The 17,722-nt window shown below is 32.1% G+C and overlaps 1 protein-coding gene across 1 annotated transcript in view; it reads left to right on the top strand.

The window, feature by feature from the left end:
* Positions 1-11,764, top strand: part of LOC127720367 (uncharacterized) — a 61,823-nt gene extending 50,059 nt beyond the window's left edge. Inside the window, exon 4 of the mRNA XM_052226945.1 lies at positions 11,208-11,764. Coding sequence (XP_052082905.1) covers positions 11,208-11,685 — 478 coding nt within the window. The 3' untranslated portion in view covers positions 11,686-11,764. The remainder of the gene's footprint in view (positions 1-11,207) is intronic.
* Positions 11,765-17,722: the final 5,958 nt, after the last annotated feature.

Genomic DNA, 17,722 nt, shown 5'->3' with positions numbered 1-17,722 from the left:
TCGTATGATTTCGGAGACGACTGAGCTTCTTCCGTCAGATCCTGCTCGTCTATTTGCATCAATTACATCAAGTACAGAAAGAGAGTCTCCACGATGACCGCCTATGTCCCTACCAACTGAATTTTCAAGCTTTAAAACCTTGTTCACTCCATGTATACCTAAATGCTTTTCTGAAGGTGTATAAGCTGTAAAAAATGTATGAGAGTTTGTAAAATTTACATTATACAAATGTTTTTAAATCGATGTAAAGCGTTCCAGATAAAGGTAATTATCGCAAAACCAACGTTTTAACTTTATAAAGTGTTATTTTCATTATATATCAAATCATAATTATATATTTGTTGATCAATTAGTGACCAGTTAAGTTGACATTACTTATCATTGATATGGTCATACTGGTAAATTAACTGTTGACATTGTAGGTCCTCAATGCTCTTCAAATTTGTACTTGATTTGGCATTTTAACTTTTTGATTCGAGCTTTCCTGATGAGTCTTTTGTAGATGAAACGCGAGTCTGGTGTAAAGAATCATAAGCGTGGTATCTTTGATGAGTTTTATAGGATAGGTAGAACTTTATCTTAACTACGTCAGAAAACTTTGTTTAAAAAAAAAATCATCAAAAGATACCAGACTTATAATTTTGTATGCCAGACGCGCGTTTCGTCTATATAAGGTTCAGTAGTGGTGCTTGTATCATAACAGTTAAAAAGCCAAATAAGAAAGAAAATGTAAATCTCGAGAAAGTAAATCTTATATAGTTCTTACCGGCTACTGTCATTATGGTCAATGCCATTGATAATAATGTGGTTTGAAATTCCATCATCTCCAAGAATCTGAAATATACAATAGAACTATGTCCTAGAAAATATTACGTGAGTAAAATAACTATAAATCAGTTATTTGCGAACAATTGCTTGCAATTAAGTTACATCTGCAAGTCAGTTACATTTGAAAGAAAATGCTCGGCTAGATCCGGTTGTTTTTTTTTTGTTATGTTCATATCATTGCTTCATTAACAAAACAAAACAGAACAATAAAAACCGACTAAAAAGGGAGTTGGAGGAAAGAAATATATGCCTAATCTTAATGTGGACAACAGTCTTCATTAAGGTAGTAAACTATGCAGTTTTGATTTGTTAAAAAAATATGTATTGTAACTTCGTTTCACGATAGAAAGTGATATATGCGTTAAGAACTGAAAAATATAGGTTCAGACCTAAAAGATCGCAATTACATCACTACATCGATTTCAAAAGTATTATTCAAAACATGTAAATCTATACTATCGTTATAACTTTACATTCTTGCATTTTCCAAAATTCAGATAAAAAGGAAAAATTTCAATTTCATACTTTAAATTATATGATTAAGTCCACTATATAATTTTGGGTGATACAAATTCAATTTACACTCTTTCGTTTTTAAATATGATAGCTATGAAGCAACAGTTAGATACTTTGACAAACGTGAAAATTCGTCACTTACTTTTCAAATACGTAATGTCTGATTACTGCTATTTATCATCTTGCTCATTTCATAATCCTGTTTTGTTTTCAAAATTCTATCCGTTTTGGAGTTTATGTATATTTAAAAAAATATTTATTAATAAATCAAAAGACTTGCATCTTTGAGGATTTTTTAATAAGTTTTTTTCAATTCATAATATATTCATGAATATATTGAACTAACAAAATGTCTATTGAAATTTAAGCAATATTAAATGTAAAAAAATAGGTGTACAAATGACCAATTCTCAGTTACTTTACACTCAAACTTAAAAGAAATCTTACCTTATTTCAAAACAGTTTTCAATTTTTTGAATGTATGAATAGTGTTTACTGAACTTCAGAACTGTTCTTTTATACCGTTTCAATTATTTTGTTTATTATTTACATGCAAACAAGGAAATATATTACTAAACCGCAAATGATGAATGCTGTAATTATCTGTCAAATGGAAATTTTACAATACGGAATTGCACTGAATTTATATCTAAAAAATGTACTTTAAGGGTCAAATGCACATTGTATTTCCTCTTGCAACACACTTTCTTTTGTAATTACATCATAGTAGGTGCTTGCACTACACAATGATGCTTTGATGTATAAATAATGTACATAAATTCAAACAATATGAATAAGGTAGTAGCCAGAGATTTATACAGTTTCAATAAACGAACAGTACTGTTTGCTATTTCGTCAAATAATACGTAACCAACTTTAACTAAAAAAAAAACTATTTTTAAAAATATGTATGCTCGTAAGATAATTAAATAGATAGCTTTAATCGTCAATGATAATTGTATGATTTTCTCGCACTTGTTCTTCTCTGAACAATGGAGAAGGGAGTTAGATGGCTTTACAACACAAAAAAGCACATGTTAACTCGATCCCTTTATTGATTTTTACAACCCCCTTGTTGATAAATTTTCGCGTCCAACGATATCAATAGGTAAGTAGTAAACACTCTTGTGATAACATGAAATACCGTTGAGACGTTCATTTGCTGTAAATGGAATGTTCATAAAATGTTGATCTAATTGGAGACACGTTGTCTAAAAGTGTAAGCAATATATCGTTGAAAAAGATATTCAAGCCATTAATTTACAGTCTTCGAAACCGACATTTTTCAATTTCGACTGCCATTGACAAATTACCAGCTTGTCACATAGGAAAAAAAACAGTCAACTTGTCGTTGAAATGAAGAAATCTCGATTAATGTTTAGCAATTTATTTTCCCTTTTCATGTTTAGAATTTTTGTCAGTCAACCAAATTACAAAATGTGAACATAAGTTGTATACTTTATTGAAAAAAACACACAAATATTCTGAATTCAGTCTATTATCTACACCAAAACAGACTGAAAATAAAGAAAAATAATTCAATGTGTTGTTCCTGGTTGTTTTTGGTACACTTTTTGGAGTTTAAAAATCCTATTATCCTATTGATTTTTAATCAGGACGTCAAAAGTTAGGTTATAGTTACTATGGATAGATATACATAGTAAAGCATTTCTTCAAAATTTTGGTCAAATGAAATATCTTGAAAATTTCTTTCTTTTTTCCTGGAATTTTACAGTGGCTAAAAGGCAAGTACCCGGAAGGGATTTCTGCTTTAGAGACATAGAAGGTAGTAATGAATCACATGTTATATCTCTTGCTTACAAACTAGCAGCAAACAGTGATACCATCATACAAAAACTGATCTGATAAAAATAAATTTTGCCAAAGACTTTGATAAAGTGCCCTTGAGTGGACTGAAACATTCCACTCAATCCCAACTCAAAATGTAATCAATGAAGACAATGAGACCAAAAAATTCCCGTAACATAAGACGTACCTCGTGGCGTATTATGAGGATCAATGTTTTTTTTTCTCATATACATGCTTGATTTCTTGATTGACAACATAATTATTACGTTTGAAGGACGTGTTTTTCAACAAACAATCGGCATTCCCAAATGGGAACCAAATGTGCTACTCTATTGCCGATTTCTTCTTTTATTCACATAAGGCTGACTTTGGTTGAGTACAAAACATTACGACAAAAGAGATGATTTCAGCTTCCCAACTGTACACTTTCCATTTCTATGTAGCAACTTTTCAGCAACGCCTGCTTATTGAGTATATATCTCCCTTTTGATACGATATTCAAGGGCTTACATTTCCTATCATGATTTCCTTGAAAGAGGGTTGTTGCCCACAAGGAAGATATTAAACCAAGAATTCCAAAATGGGAAGTTGAAATCATTCCTTCGATAATTTTACGGACAGATGGAATCACGAGTTGGTTGACCGTTATTGAATATCTGTTTCACAGATGACAACAGATATGTTCCAATTGTCGTAATTAGTGCTCATCAGTTAACTCTTGAAAAAGGTCGATATAAAAGAACAAATAAAGATAACAGATTTTGTTGTCAATGTAAAATTTTGCAGATTAAAGACGAGTTTCATTTTTTAATGGAATGCACTGCATATGAAAAGGAAAAGAATTTTATTCTTCAGGAAGTATGCATTCAATGCAAAAACTTTCAAAGTACGAACAGTTAATTTGGTGGATGTTCAGTAAGTCTGAAAATGTTAATATATCAGTGTCAAAATTTAGAAGTATTTTGTGTTTTCAAATGAGAGAAAATTTGCATTTAAGTGTCTAAATATGCACCATGTACACGTAGTAGTTATGTAGTTAATGATTTATGTATTATAAAATGTTAATTTTCTATATTCTGAAATATTCTTTAAGCACCATCTTGTTTGGAGGATTTTTATTTATTCATTTATTTATTTTCAATGTAATAAGCTTAACAAGAGTACACACGCTGAAATGTCTCGCCTGCTTTACTACCATTGATTTTATGTTGATAGCCCTAAATAAAAAGTTTTACTACAAGTATCACATTAACTTATCATGATCCAAGAAAATGACGACAAGGTCAGATAAACCAAGCAAGAAATACATGTACACCTTACAATCATTCCATACAATGAAGATAGTTGACCTATTACTTATAGTATATAAGAAACAGACCAAACAATGAAAACTTTATATTGAACAATGAACCATGAATATGAGGTCAAGGTCAGATGAACTCTACCGGACAGACATGTACACTTTTCAATCATTTCATGGATCAAATATTGTTGACGTATTAAATATAGTATCTAAGAAACAAACTTAACCACGAAAACCTATCATTGACCAACGAACCATGAAAATGAAGTCAAGGTCAGATGATACCTGCCAGCCAGACATATAGACATTACAATCATTCCATACACCAAACATAGTTGACCTATTGGTTATAGTTTTAAAAAAACAAGACCAACACACAAAACTTAACATAGAGTAATGAACCGTTAAAATGAGATCAAGGTCAAATAAAACCTGCCAGACTGACATGTACAGCATAAATATTTCCATACACCAAATATAGCTGACCTATGCATACAGTATTAGAAAAATAGACCAAAACACAAAAACTTAACTTTTACCACACGAACCATGAAAATGAGGTCAAGGTCAGAAGCCAACTGACAGTTGGACACGTACACCTTACAAGCATTCCATACGCCAAATACAGTAGACCTATTGCTTATAGTATCTGGGATATGGACTTGACCACGAAAACTTAACCTTATTTTCTGATCCATGAAATTAGATCCAGGTCAAGTGAAAACTGTCTGACTGGCATGATGACTGTGCAAGATATGTACATACCAAATATAGTTATCATATTACTGTAAATTTAGAAATTATTGCGTGCATTTATTATTGCAATTTTTCAAGAATTGAAAAAAATGCGAGATCAATTATTTCGATTTCCAAAAAATCTGCATACAGATCTATGTTTCAGTTATCAGATTGCGAGTTCTTATTATTGCGATATTCACCCAGTCGAATTATTTGCATGAATAATTCCTCGCAATAATTTCTGAATTTACAGTACTCATAATAAAAGAGAAATTAACATTACAAAAAAGGACATATGACAGACGGAAACTTCATAACATAAGGCATCTATATACAAAATATGAAGCATCCGGTATCATTATCCCTATGTCGAGCTTTCTGTTACAAAAGTCGCTGGCTCGAAAAAATTTACTGTATAATCAACACTAGATAAACAAGTCTAAATTGAAAACAACGTTCAAACCTATGATTGCGTTGGATACAAACCACAATTTTTATACGTGTGCATGCAAAACAAATTTCTTGGTAGAGGGGTCTAAATACAGCACAAACAACAATTTTCAAAAGACCATAAAAGTGAAAAAGTATATTTTAACAAAACGCATTTGACTAGCAGGTCGAACAACGGATGTTCTTAAACCCTGTTGACTGCCATTGGCGATTGCCAAATAAACGGATCACCAGATGTAACAAAATGGATCTTAACTATTAATTTAATACCAAACAGAAAACAATAAACTTGTAGAAAAGATGGTATACCGCAAACAAAAGGTGCAAAATTAGTACACCATATCCGGATTTCGACGATTAATGTCTCTTCAGTGATGTTAGGAGTCGAAAGGGTATTTGGGAGGCCATATAATTTACCTCAATTTAGGATAGACTCTTGAATTTTGAAGAGTCAAACTAGGATGAACGGATCATATAAACCCGAAGGCAAATATAATACCAGCCCAAACGAAAAAATATCAACAAGTCTGAATTGAAAACAACGTTCAAACCTATGATTGCGTTGGATAAAAACCGCAATTTTTATACGTGTGCTTGCAAAACAAATTTTTTGGTAGAGGGGTTTAAATACAGCACAAACAACAATTTCCAAAAGACCAAAAAAGTGAAAAAGTATATTTTAACAAAACGCATTTGACTAGCAGGTCGAACAACGGATGTTCCTAAACCCTGCTGACTACCATTGGCGACTGCCAAATAAACGTATCACCAGATGTAACAAAATGGATCTTAACTATTAATTTAATACCAAACAGAAAACAATAAACTTGCAGAAAAGATGGTATACCGCAAACAAAAGGTGCAAAGGTTTTTGTACACCATATCCGGATTTCGACAATTAATGTCTCTTCAGTGATGTTAGGAGTCGAAACGGTATTTGGAAGGCCATATAATTTACCTCAATTTAGGATAGACTCTTGGTTAATACTAGATATATATATATATGTATATGCTCAGAAACGGGCCCTTTAATTGGATAAAATGAAGTATTTGTAACAAAAATCCTGTCCCCGAAAGTGACCTATCACTTATTAGCGGGTTTGTACTTGAACAATGCAACTTGTGCCACATGAGCACGATCTGCTTACCCTACCAGAGCACCTGAGATTACGCCTGGTTTTTGTCGGGGTTTGTGTTACCTTACCAACAGTCAGTTTAGACCTTTTGTAGACAACAGCATCATTTACCGGCGTATCGCCTATCAAAAGGATTGATTTAAGCTGCTATGAAGACACAAATCAGCTTTGATACAGAAGCATCCTGTCACTTGAAACAGCCGCATAATCTCAACTAAGAAAATGAAATAACATTCTACGAAAACATTCTAGAACAAGTCGAATGTTTAAAAAATCTAAGAATTACACTCTCTTCAGATCTAAAATAGAGCACAGATATATAACAGCAAGAGCAAATCGGTCAATTTGTTTTGCCACGCAAAACTAAAACATAATTCTAAATGATAATAAAGGAAAGAGTTAATCAAACGATATTCAGACCAAAACTAGAAAAATGTTTCACAGTTTGGTATCCATTCATATCAGTTAATATAAAGGAATTGCATTATGCGGAAGAAAAGCTGCATGATATGCGTGTGACACGTATTACAACACTTAAAGCGTATCTGAAATGTTACATGATCTCAACTTTCCAACATCAAGCAAAGAAGGCAGATTAAAACCAGACTTGAGATACTATTTAATTTCTACCTTTTTATTCAAGCGTCACTGATGAGTCTTTTTGAGCAGAAACGCGCGTACGGCGTGCATAATTATATCCAATAATCTTTAATGCTTATCAACTGCGTGTTTAATATGGCCATAAAAATGAATACAAAACAAAAGATATGTATTTTATATACGTAACAAATCAGTTGAACACAGCATCTAGTGGTCAATATATATGGTATTTCACAAATAGAGAAATGGTCTATAGCAAATGTCTAGCTCCAACACCGAGTTTAGATTTTTTGCATTATTAATTTTACTGCTTTGACTATAAATGCAACCCAAAGTGCTTCGTATTACTTCAACATTGTATGAGCATTAAATTTACAGAAAATGAACCTCTCAACGGTAGTTCGTGTCGGTACAAGTGTGCTGACTACATGCCTGTTGATACTCTCAGAGACGAAAATTCACCAATAAGGTGGTTGTAAAAATCAATCGAGAGATTAAGTTTACACGTTTTCTTTTAATGTTTTGGATGTTTTTTTTTTAATCTAACCCCTGTTTTCATTGTTCAGAAATTATCAAGTGGGGGAAAATCATAATATTATCATTGACCATTAAAGCTATCCATTCAATTATCTTATGAGCATAAATATATCCAAAAACATTGTTTAAGGTAAGTTGGTTACTTTTTTTCAGGAAATAAAAACAGTACTATCTGTTTATTAAAACTGTACAGGTTTCCTGCTACTACCTTATTTATAGTTTGTGTATTTAAGTACATTATAAATACGTCAAAACATCATTTTGTAATATAGCCATATACTATGATGTAATAATAAAACAAAGTGTGTTGCAAGAGGAAACATAATGTGTATTTTAACCCATTAAATATGTATACGTTTTTTTATTTACATACTGTCTATATTTTAAAAGTTGCATTTGACATTTAAATCAAAATGATAATTACAGTATTCATCATTTGCGGTTTAGTTAATATTTCCTTGTTTGCTTGTTAATAACAAACAAAATAATTGAGATGGTATAAAAGAACAATTCTGTAGTAGGAAAACACTATACATTCATTCGAAAAACTTATAACTGCTTCAAAATAAGGTAAGACTTCTAAAGTTTAGTGTTAAATTACTAAGAATTGATAATTTGTACACCTATTACTTTTAAACTTTATATTGCTTTAATTTTAACGTGTCTTGTTAATGTATTAATAAATATATTTGAATTGAACAAAACGATTACAAATTCGTCAAAGATGCAAGGCTTATAATTTGGTACAAAGTAATTACTTTATAAAATCATTATTTTAATCATATATGCTATATACAAAACGGTAAAATTTTCAAAACAAAAGGACTATGGAATTAGCAAGAAAAGCACTTGTTCTTTAATAAAAAAAAACTTTCTTAAAAAACAAGATTTTATAAAAGAGGGACGAAAGATACCAGAGGGACAGTCAAACTCATAGATCGAAAACAAACTGACAACGCCATGGCCAAAAATAAAAAGACAAACAGACAAATAATAGTACAGATGACACAACATAGAAAACTAAAGACTAAGCAACACGAACCCCTCCAAAAACTGGGGGTGATCTCAGGTGCTCCGGAAGGGTAAAAAAAAATATAAAAGATCATACAGAACATTTTTCATTGTTTCTGCAATAGACTATTTTCATATTACCGACTTTTGACTCCGGATTATATAATTTGTCGGCTGAGCTGGTTACCTTGGACATCATGGTACTCGGTCAGGTAAGAGCAACCAAAACAAGTAAAATCAAACATATAATCGGTGTAATTTGAGGGGAAAGTTTATTGTTTTCCGATGATTTTGTAGTGAAAAAAAAAATGTTAAGCAGGTAATTTCCCCCCAAAATTGTACCGATTGAACGCTTGGTTTTACTTCTTTAGCTTGCTCTGACCTGACTTGGTACCATGATGTCCAAGGTAACCAGTCAACAAATTATATGATCCGGAGTCAAAAGTCGGTAATATGAAAATAGTCAATTAAATAAGATATTACGTTTTTTAACGTTTGTTCAAGTATCCAACTATTGCTTCACATGTTTCATGTTTAACAATCGAAAGCGTTTTCTTATTAAGTTTGTATACTCCAGAAATAAATGTTGGACTTAATTAAAAGTATGGAATTACAATTTTTCCTATCTTAAATAAATTTTGGAAAATACCGAAATGTAAAGTGAGATAGTACATTTTCCCATAACTTTAATACTAGTACTATGTAAGATTTTGAAATCGGTGTATGTGGTTCTATTGCAATCGTTTTGGTTTAAACCTATATTTTTATTTGCTAACGAATGGATCATTCTCTATCATTTAAGGTTAATAGATAATTCCAATACATATTTTCTAACATATTAAAACTCCATATTTTACTACATGTTGTACACAGTAAGTGTGAACATATATTAATTTCCTTCAATTTCTTTGAAACATTTTGGTCGAAATTCTGCGTATAGTTAGACCTTTGTAACTTTTAAGTCGGTTTTTATTGTTCTGGTTGTCTCAACTTTTAACTTTGACAGTTATTTTCTCTACTATTGTTTTTTTCTTTATTTATTCATTAAGCAATGAACGGAGTATAAAAAAGACAAGCACAACCGGATCTATAAATTTCTATAATCTTTTTTTTCAAACGTATATGGCGTGGAGGTCTAAAGAAATAAAAATCATTTTTTTGCAAATGACTGATTTAGAATTATTTTTCTCACTTAAAATTTATCCTGTATATTTCAGATTCTTGGAGATGATTGGATTTCAAACCATAATATTGTCATTTGCATTGACCATCCTGACAGTAGCCGGTAAGAACTATACTAGATTCGCTTTCTCATGATTAATATGTTGTTTTTGAATTGGCGTTGAAATTGCTTTGATAGAAGCGCCACTTATTATGAGCTCCATTTAAACGAAACTCACGTCTAGCGTAACAAATTATGAGTTTGATATATCTGATGAAATATCTTTTAAAACAAAATTTTCTGATGTAGTTAAGGTAGAATTATACCTTAAAAACTCACCACGCTTATAATTCTGTATGTTAGACCAGCGTTGTTTCGTCTACAAAAGCCTCACCAGCTCGAATCAAAAAGTTAAAATGCCAAATTAAGTATGAAGTTGAAGAGCACTGAGGACTCAAAATGTCCAAACGGTTTTGCCAAATACTAGTAAGTATTCTCTTCTTGGGATAGAGAATCTTAACTTTTTTGAATATTTCAAAGTTTTGTAAACAGTTAATTTATAGATATGATCATATGAATGATATGTATTGTCAACTTAACTAATCACTGATCGATCTGTGAATATAAAATATGATTTCATTTTTTAAAACCTTTGTATAATGTAAGTTCTAATACATTTCTTAACAGCCTATACACCTACAGAAAAGAAATTAGGTATACATGGAGTGACCAAGGTTTTAAAGCTTGAAAATGCAATTGGAAGAGACATAGGTGGTCATCTTGGAGATACCCTTTCTGCTCTGGATGTAATTGATGCAAATAGACGAACAGAATCTGACAGAAGAAGCGCAGCCGTCTCCGAAATCATACGTAGCTCATCATTTCAAAGGTCTGCTGGTGTATCAAGCAACGGTGCACCAAATAGAAACTGTCATTATGAGTGTGGAGACGATAAACTGTGTAACCTTGGGCAGAAATGTGTACTCGATGGTTGTAGCAGTTATTGCGTCCAAGTTTCTTCTGGGAGTGTAATTGGCGCATCTGGGTTGTCGGAGTCTATAAGAAGGGGAAACACAGTCTCAGAAATTATCAGAGGTTCGTCATCTGACCTGACCAGGGTTTCAAGTATTGATGGTTCGAAATGCAGTTATGGATGTGGAGACAATAAATTATGTGCGTCAGGACTTAAATGTGTCCACGAAGGATGCAACAGTTATTGCGTACAAATTTCATCTGGTAGCATTATTGGTTCATCTGGTCAGTCTTTGACCGGACGTTTAGATTTATCTAACAATGCTCATTTGGAAACTATTGGTAGAAGAAGTGGAATTTCTGGTCACACAGGTTCCGATATTCTTGACGCTATCTCATCTAGACGTAGTGTCATAGATGCATTGGACACAGTTTCTTCTAGACGAGGTGGATCAGTGAGTTCATCTGGTTCAGGGATTGTATCTCAGACAGTAGTAGGAGAACACAGTGGTTGCAGAAGACTATGTCATAGTGATGCAGATTGTCCTCCAAGCAAGTACTGTACCACTGTTAAATGTCACAGGATTTGTAGAAGAAGGCCGTCTAATGGATACTCACGATAAACAGAATTAGAAATTTGAAGAAATCCACATTTTTTAAGCGAACTGATTTTTTTATGAAAGAAATAAAATGTTAAATACAGTTAGTCTTGTTGTTAATATGTTCAGATTTTCCGTTTTGAATTTTCCTCGGAGTTCGGTATTTCTGTTGTTTTACTTTTTATTCATATAAAAAATTAAAATGGGTTAGACGTCGAGGCAACCATCATCATAAAAAAAATTACATCATACAGACAGATATAATTACAGATATAGAAAACAATAACATAAATAAAGAAAGAATTTCATATTAGATAATTTACGCTGAACTTCTGAAAAACAATGAAAAAAGAAGAAAATTTTGTACTGAAAAAAAAAGATTTACGCACACATGTCACTACTTCTAATATTGTGATTGAATATAACAGAGCAAACTATTTTTAAAGATGTTCGCTACCCTTGTTTTTGAATTTTTGTCTGATATTGGGAATCTCTAGCTTTGTCCATGTAATGCAAATAAAAACCGTGTCCGCTAATCCCTATTTTTTTTTTCTTTTTATATTTTTATTACGTTTATATTTTTAAATATAAATAAAAAAAATGTGGTATAAGTGCCAATGAGACAACTATCAATCCAAGTCACAAAGTATATTAAGTAAACAATTATTGGTCAAAGTACGGCCTTCAACACGGAGCCTTGGCTCACACCGAACAGCAAGCTATAAAGGGCCTCAAAAAGACTAGTGTAAAACAATTCAAACAGGAAAACCAACTGTCTAATCTATATAAAAAACGAGAAATGAGAAACACTTATGAACCCCACCAACAAACGACAACCACTGAACATCAGATTCCTAACTTAGGACAGGTGCATATAAATGCAGCGGGTTTAAACGTTTTAACAGGCGCCTACCTTCACCCTAACCTGAAACAGTGGTTTACCATTACAACATAAAAAGACACACAATAAAATATCAATTGAAATGGCTTAACTCGATCAAAAAGACAATACACAAAAACAAGTATATATACACTGAACGAAAGCCATTTTTGAAAATCTTATAGAATCCTTATTTTTTCATAGTTTTTGAAAGATAAGCGGTGCCAATGTTATTTGTATGAAAAATCTAGAGAAACATTTCTAGCCAAATGTTCAATTGATTACATCTCAAAAACGGACCTTTCATTTTTTTCTGCTTTTCAATTTCCGTAATTTATATACTATCAATATATAACAGTTTTTTTAAAAAGCATGTTATTTTGAAACAGAGGTGTGAACATCCTTATTATAGTATTATTTATTGGAAAAAAAAGTAAAATTATTATACATGAAGAAGTACAATTATGGTTGAAGGTCAATTATTGGATTATGTAACAACTTTTAGAAAAAAAATATATACCCGTCACCTGAAAAGTATAGAAATATAATAATTACTGTATATACAGTCTAACGTATAATTGTATAACTTCCAATGAACGCATAAAGCAAAGAACGAAATGGTTACTCGGATTTTCGTATTCGGAAGACAGTTGTTCAATCCTTCACGTATGTCAGATTAAAACAGCTCGCTATGTCCTTTATATGTTAATTTCACTTTAAATTGTCTTGATCACAATCCCATCAACTTTTCCTCGCTTGTGACATAGCCGAATGAGACTTATCACCGGATTTGTTCTCACATAAGTAACACGACGTGTGTCACATTTGAAGCAGAATCTGCTTACCCTTTCGGAGCGACTGTAATTACATCCCAGCCCCAGCATTTTTAAATGGTTCGTATTGCTCAGGTTATAGTTTTTTATGTTGTGTTTTGTAGGCAGACATACTTTTTCTTTGAAGAAGCTGTCATGTGAAATTTATTTCATTCTGTGTGAATACAATTGTATGACAAAACTTATGCATATAAACCCGGTGCATGGATTAGCTCCAATTGGTCAAAGTAACAGACAAACACGTCGTCATAATCAAGAGTTGACAGGTATAAAGTTTTCGTTTGTGTTACAAGGGATAGTCAGTATATATTTGGTAATTATTCACTGTTATTCGAGAAGAAAATAATTAAGTAAGAAAAGATGTATGGTTTGTCTTATATCGAACGGATAGATATTTTAAGATTGCTAGAGGGAAACTTGCCGCTCGAAGTTATGCTTGACAATTTTTATGTTTTCTATAATGTCGTTTCTATAAAGTCCGCAACGCTAACCAGTCTCTAACAAATATCGTCGAAAGTTATAGTAATCCGGGGGGCGTGAATGAAACAGAAAACTCAACAGAAGCCTGACATATTCCCTTCAGGTCTGAATCATTTGAACTTTTACAATTTACTACTCTGAATGAACTCTCCGAGTATTTTTTGTTTGCTAATATTAACAAACTTTGTTAAAGTGGATTAAAAACAAATAAAAACACACTGACACATTGGTTAACATAGCGATTAATTGTCGTGGTACACTTAGTCTTCAAACTAATGTGTATTATTGTGTCGGACGAAAGAGACTGTGGGTTTAATTTCTGGAATTTCACAATATGAAAATAGAAAAAAAAAAAAAAAAAAAAAAAATCCAAAATAAAAAAACCAACAAAACAACCAAAAAAGAAGAACGACAACTTAATCATTCATTAATGAAAGGTTAACTTACCAGCCATAAATTTTTCATAACTTTTGCCATAAAAACCACAACGGTTATTTGTTTCTATTTTAACATTTCAGTTGAGATATTAAAGTTAACAAGACGGATATATCTCAATCATATTAATAAATAGGTTTCCTGATGGACAATCTATGATTAAGATGGAAAATATGGAGGCCTCATTAGGTATTCGTTTTGCAGTCAGAAAGCATCTCCTGCATTCACGAATCAACAAAGATATTTACGAGGAAAAAGCATACATTTAAACCCAATGGCGTGCTGAGTATACACCCTTTATATATAGAATCTTTTTGTGTTTATAATTAAAGTTGTATTGATTGAAGACAAATAGATAAAGGGAATAATCCTATATTATTTCAGGTCAAAAGATCAAAAGTCAAGGTCACAGCTTCTAAAATTTGGTTTCAAATGATATATCTCAAATATGTATTAATTTTACCTTGGTATGATAAACAGTGCTTGTACTTCAAGATTTGGACAGGTCATAATAATCCTTGGCTAAAACAACAAGGGCCTGGAAGGTATTTATGCTATCTAGACTTAGAAGGAAACTCTAATAAGATTGAAATGTCAGGCTTATGAAATATCTCGAAATTAGTTTTTACTTTTTTAGCAATATTGTTGCCCATGTTGCCCTAGACTTTGTGGAATAGCTACGGTCAGCTGAACACACTGCTCAATTGTTAAACGTGAATGGCCCTAAAGGGTTAAACGTATATTAGGACTCTGGAGAGATTATTGGTTATAATTTTGGTTACTTGATAATTGTCTCAGGTTAGGACGTTTATTCGCTCTCTCAAACATGAACACCGCCACAATCGTAATTTGCCTGTTCCAAGCTTGAAGCTTGAACCCAAGTGGTTGTCGATTGTGGCTATCTAACATAAAAGTTTTCCGTTTATTTGTGTAGTATAGAATAGGCAGTTCGGTTTTTTTATTTTAAATTGTTCAACATTATGTCATGTTTGTGTCTTTTATGGCTTTCTATTCGACATGGGTTAATTTGTTATTTAAGGCAGCACGATGTCCTATCATTGTTCACATCTTTTTCCATTGGTTTTAATTAATAGTTGCTATCATACTAAAAATCCTTTTCGTACATTTGATATGATAACATCATCGATATTGAAATGTGTCCTTCATATTATTTCAAAATTTAATACTATTTAAAAACAGTTTTTTTGTTTATTATTTGATGCGCAAACATTGCAAACAGTTCCCAGAGCTTAAACCAATAACTTCAATTAAATTTAAATCAATGGATACCACAGATATAGCTTAGTTTTCTCCATCACTTGATTTATAGATATAAATAAACAATTGTGGTCAATTAAATAATGAGTACATTTCATATCGCAACATTCCAGCTAAACCTGCCCATGAGCTATAAATCTGTAAGTTAAAACAGGACTTGTGTATCACGTCAAGTTTTAAAGACCCGCGTTGTATGAAATCTACTTAATTAGAGTTTTGTTATGGTCATATCGAAGTAATCATGCTGTGGTAGACCTTTACGATAATTTCGGTTCACAAATAACATTTAAGAATGTCCATCTGCAATTCCCATACTCCAGTTCCTCAACTATTCGTTTATGACGTCACTGTATACGGAATCACGTATCATCAGATTTTTCCTTGTCAGGAGGAATAATACCTGTGTTAAGATTGAAGCTTGAGAACAATATACTTATAGAGCTTATGATGCCATCCAAAGGTGTAAATGGAGTTCGTATCTCTCAGCCTTTTTCTTCCCAGTGTTTTAATGGCTAATGTGTATACTCGCGCGGTAGGTATTGCGTTGTCTGTCGCTCTTTGTTAATCATTTGTAATTGCCCTTTTTGTGTATTTAAACTTTTCAACCTTTTAACGTACTGAAAGATAATCAAACTCATTAATGGAATTTAAGTAAATAGACTTAAATTCAGTTATCGCTGGGGCCACTGACGGATTGTGTTTCATGTTTTAGATTTACCTAACATGAGTGACGTTATATTCTGTGACGTAATTTAGTCCTTTACAGAATTTCATCGCAGCAAGCAAGCTGTTTAAATTTCGTTAGCGGTAAAATTGAAAAAATTGAAAAGTAGTATCTTGTAATGGTAAAGTAGTGTTAGTATTGTATGGTTATAACCTGCCTCATGCTTCTAATGTTTATTAGAAGTAATCTTAGAAAGAATTCATTTTATCGATCGTCATTTTTTAACCATTCCATCAGGAATTTCATCGCCACGTGGAGAGCACATGCAAAGACTGAAAGAGATTGGTCTCATTATTCGTTTTCATTTTTAAAAAATATTTAATTTTTACAAATATGAGTAATTAGATGCAATATTGTCCTAAGATTTGCAGATTATAATAATGATTTCGTCATTGTATTCTACATCAAATTAGATGCATGTATAGTCTGCCTGATACCGATAGGTACTCATATATATATATGACGAGTTTAATTTTTTTTTAATATTACTTTTTGTCCATATCTTATTTCTATTGAAATTGAGTATTGACAGATCGTCTAGTGCCTATGGTTTAGCTTAACAAATTGTATTTGCGCTGTAACACTAACAGACCATCCAGGTTAGTAACGTGTCTATAGTGTTTATGTGTTATGGGGCAGGCGTTATCTGATGAACTCCCGAATTATCATTAAATTTTCCTTAAAAGGGTATACATCGGGAATGTGTACCTAGATCTTTCATAGCACATATTGATATACAGCAAATATTCCATGAAAGGATATGGACGTTCAAAGGTGCAAAGGGACGTACCCTTTGGGGCGAAAGGACCCAGGTTCGTAACCGGAAGTTCAACTTTCGATACAAATAAACAAAAATCTTGGAAATCTTGCACAGAGACCCTGCACGGAGTTACAAGCAGTAGCCAAAAATCGTCATGTCTAAATGTTAGCTTGCTGGTGGAGTTAGCATACATATATCATTATATGTATATATCCTGCTATAAATAATTTTTGCGTGTACCTACACACTTGTTACTGAAAACTGTCAGTGTCGAGTCTGTCAACATCAGTCATCACAGTGACATGTATAGTTGCTACTACTCTCTAGCCTAGACTAGGTCGATATGGTATGAGTAGTTCAGATAAATCACAAATTAAGACATAATGTCATCAACAGGCCACAGCTTGAATTATTGTAATAACATAATTATATACAAATATTACACTATGTCACTATCAACTGACTGTGGATTTAAGAATTAATAAATAATATATACTAATTTTAAATTATTTTTTTTTTTTTAAATTATTGTAACTATCATAAGACACAACTATGAGTATACATAATATTTTTATTGTTATTGTTTCTTTGTACAGTCATTTGATTTTGTTATGTCAATGCTATGTAGCATGGTTGAACTAATATTTACCTTTTGTTGAGTTGTAGCACAT

This window comes from Mytilus californianus, unplaced genomic scaffold (genome assembly GCF_021869535.1).
Source record: "Mytilus californianus isolate M0D057914Y unplaced genomic scaffold, xbMytCali1.0.p SCAF_1, whole genome shotgun sequence".
Lineage (NCBI taxonomy): Eukaryota > Metazoa > Mollusca > Bivalvia > Mytilida > Mytilidae > Mytilus > Mytilus californianus.
This window is presented reverse-complemented; position numbering and strand designations above follow the sequence as displayed.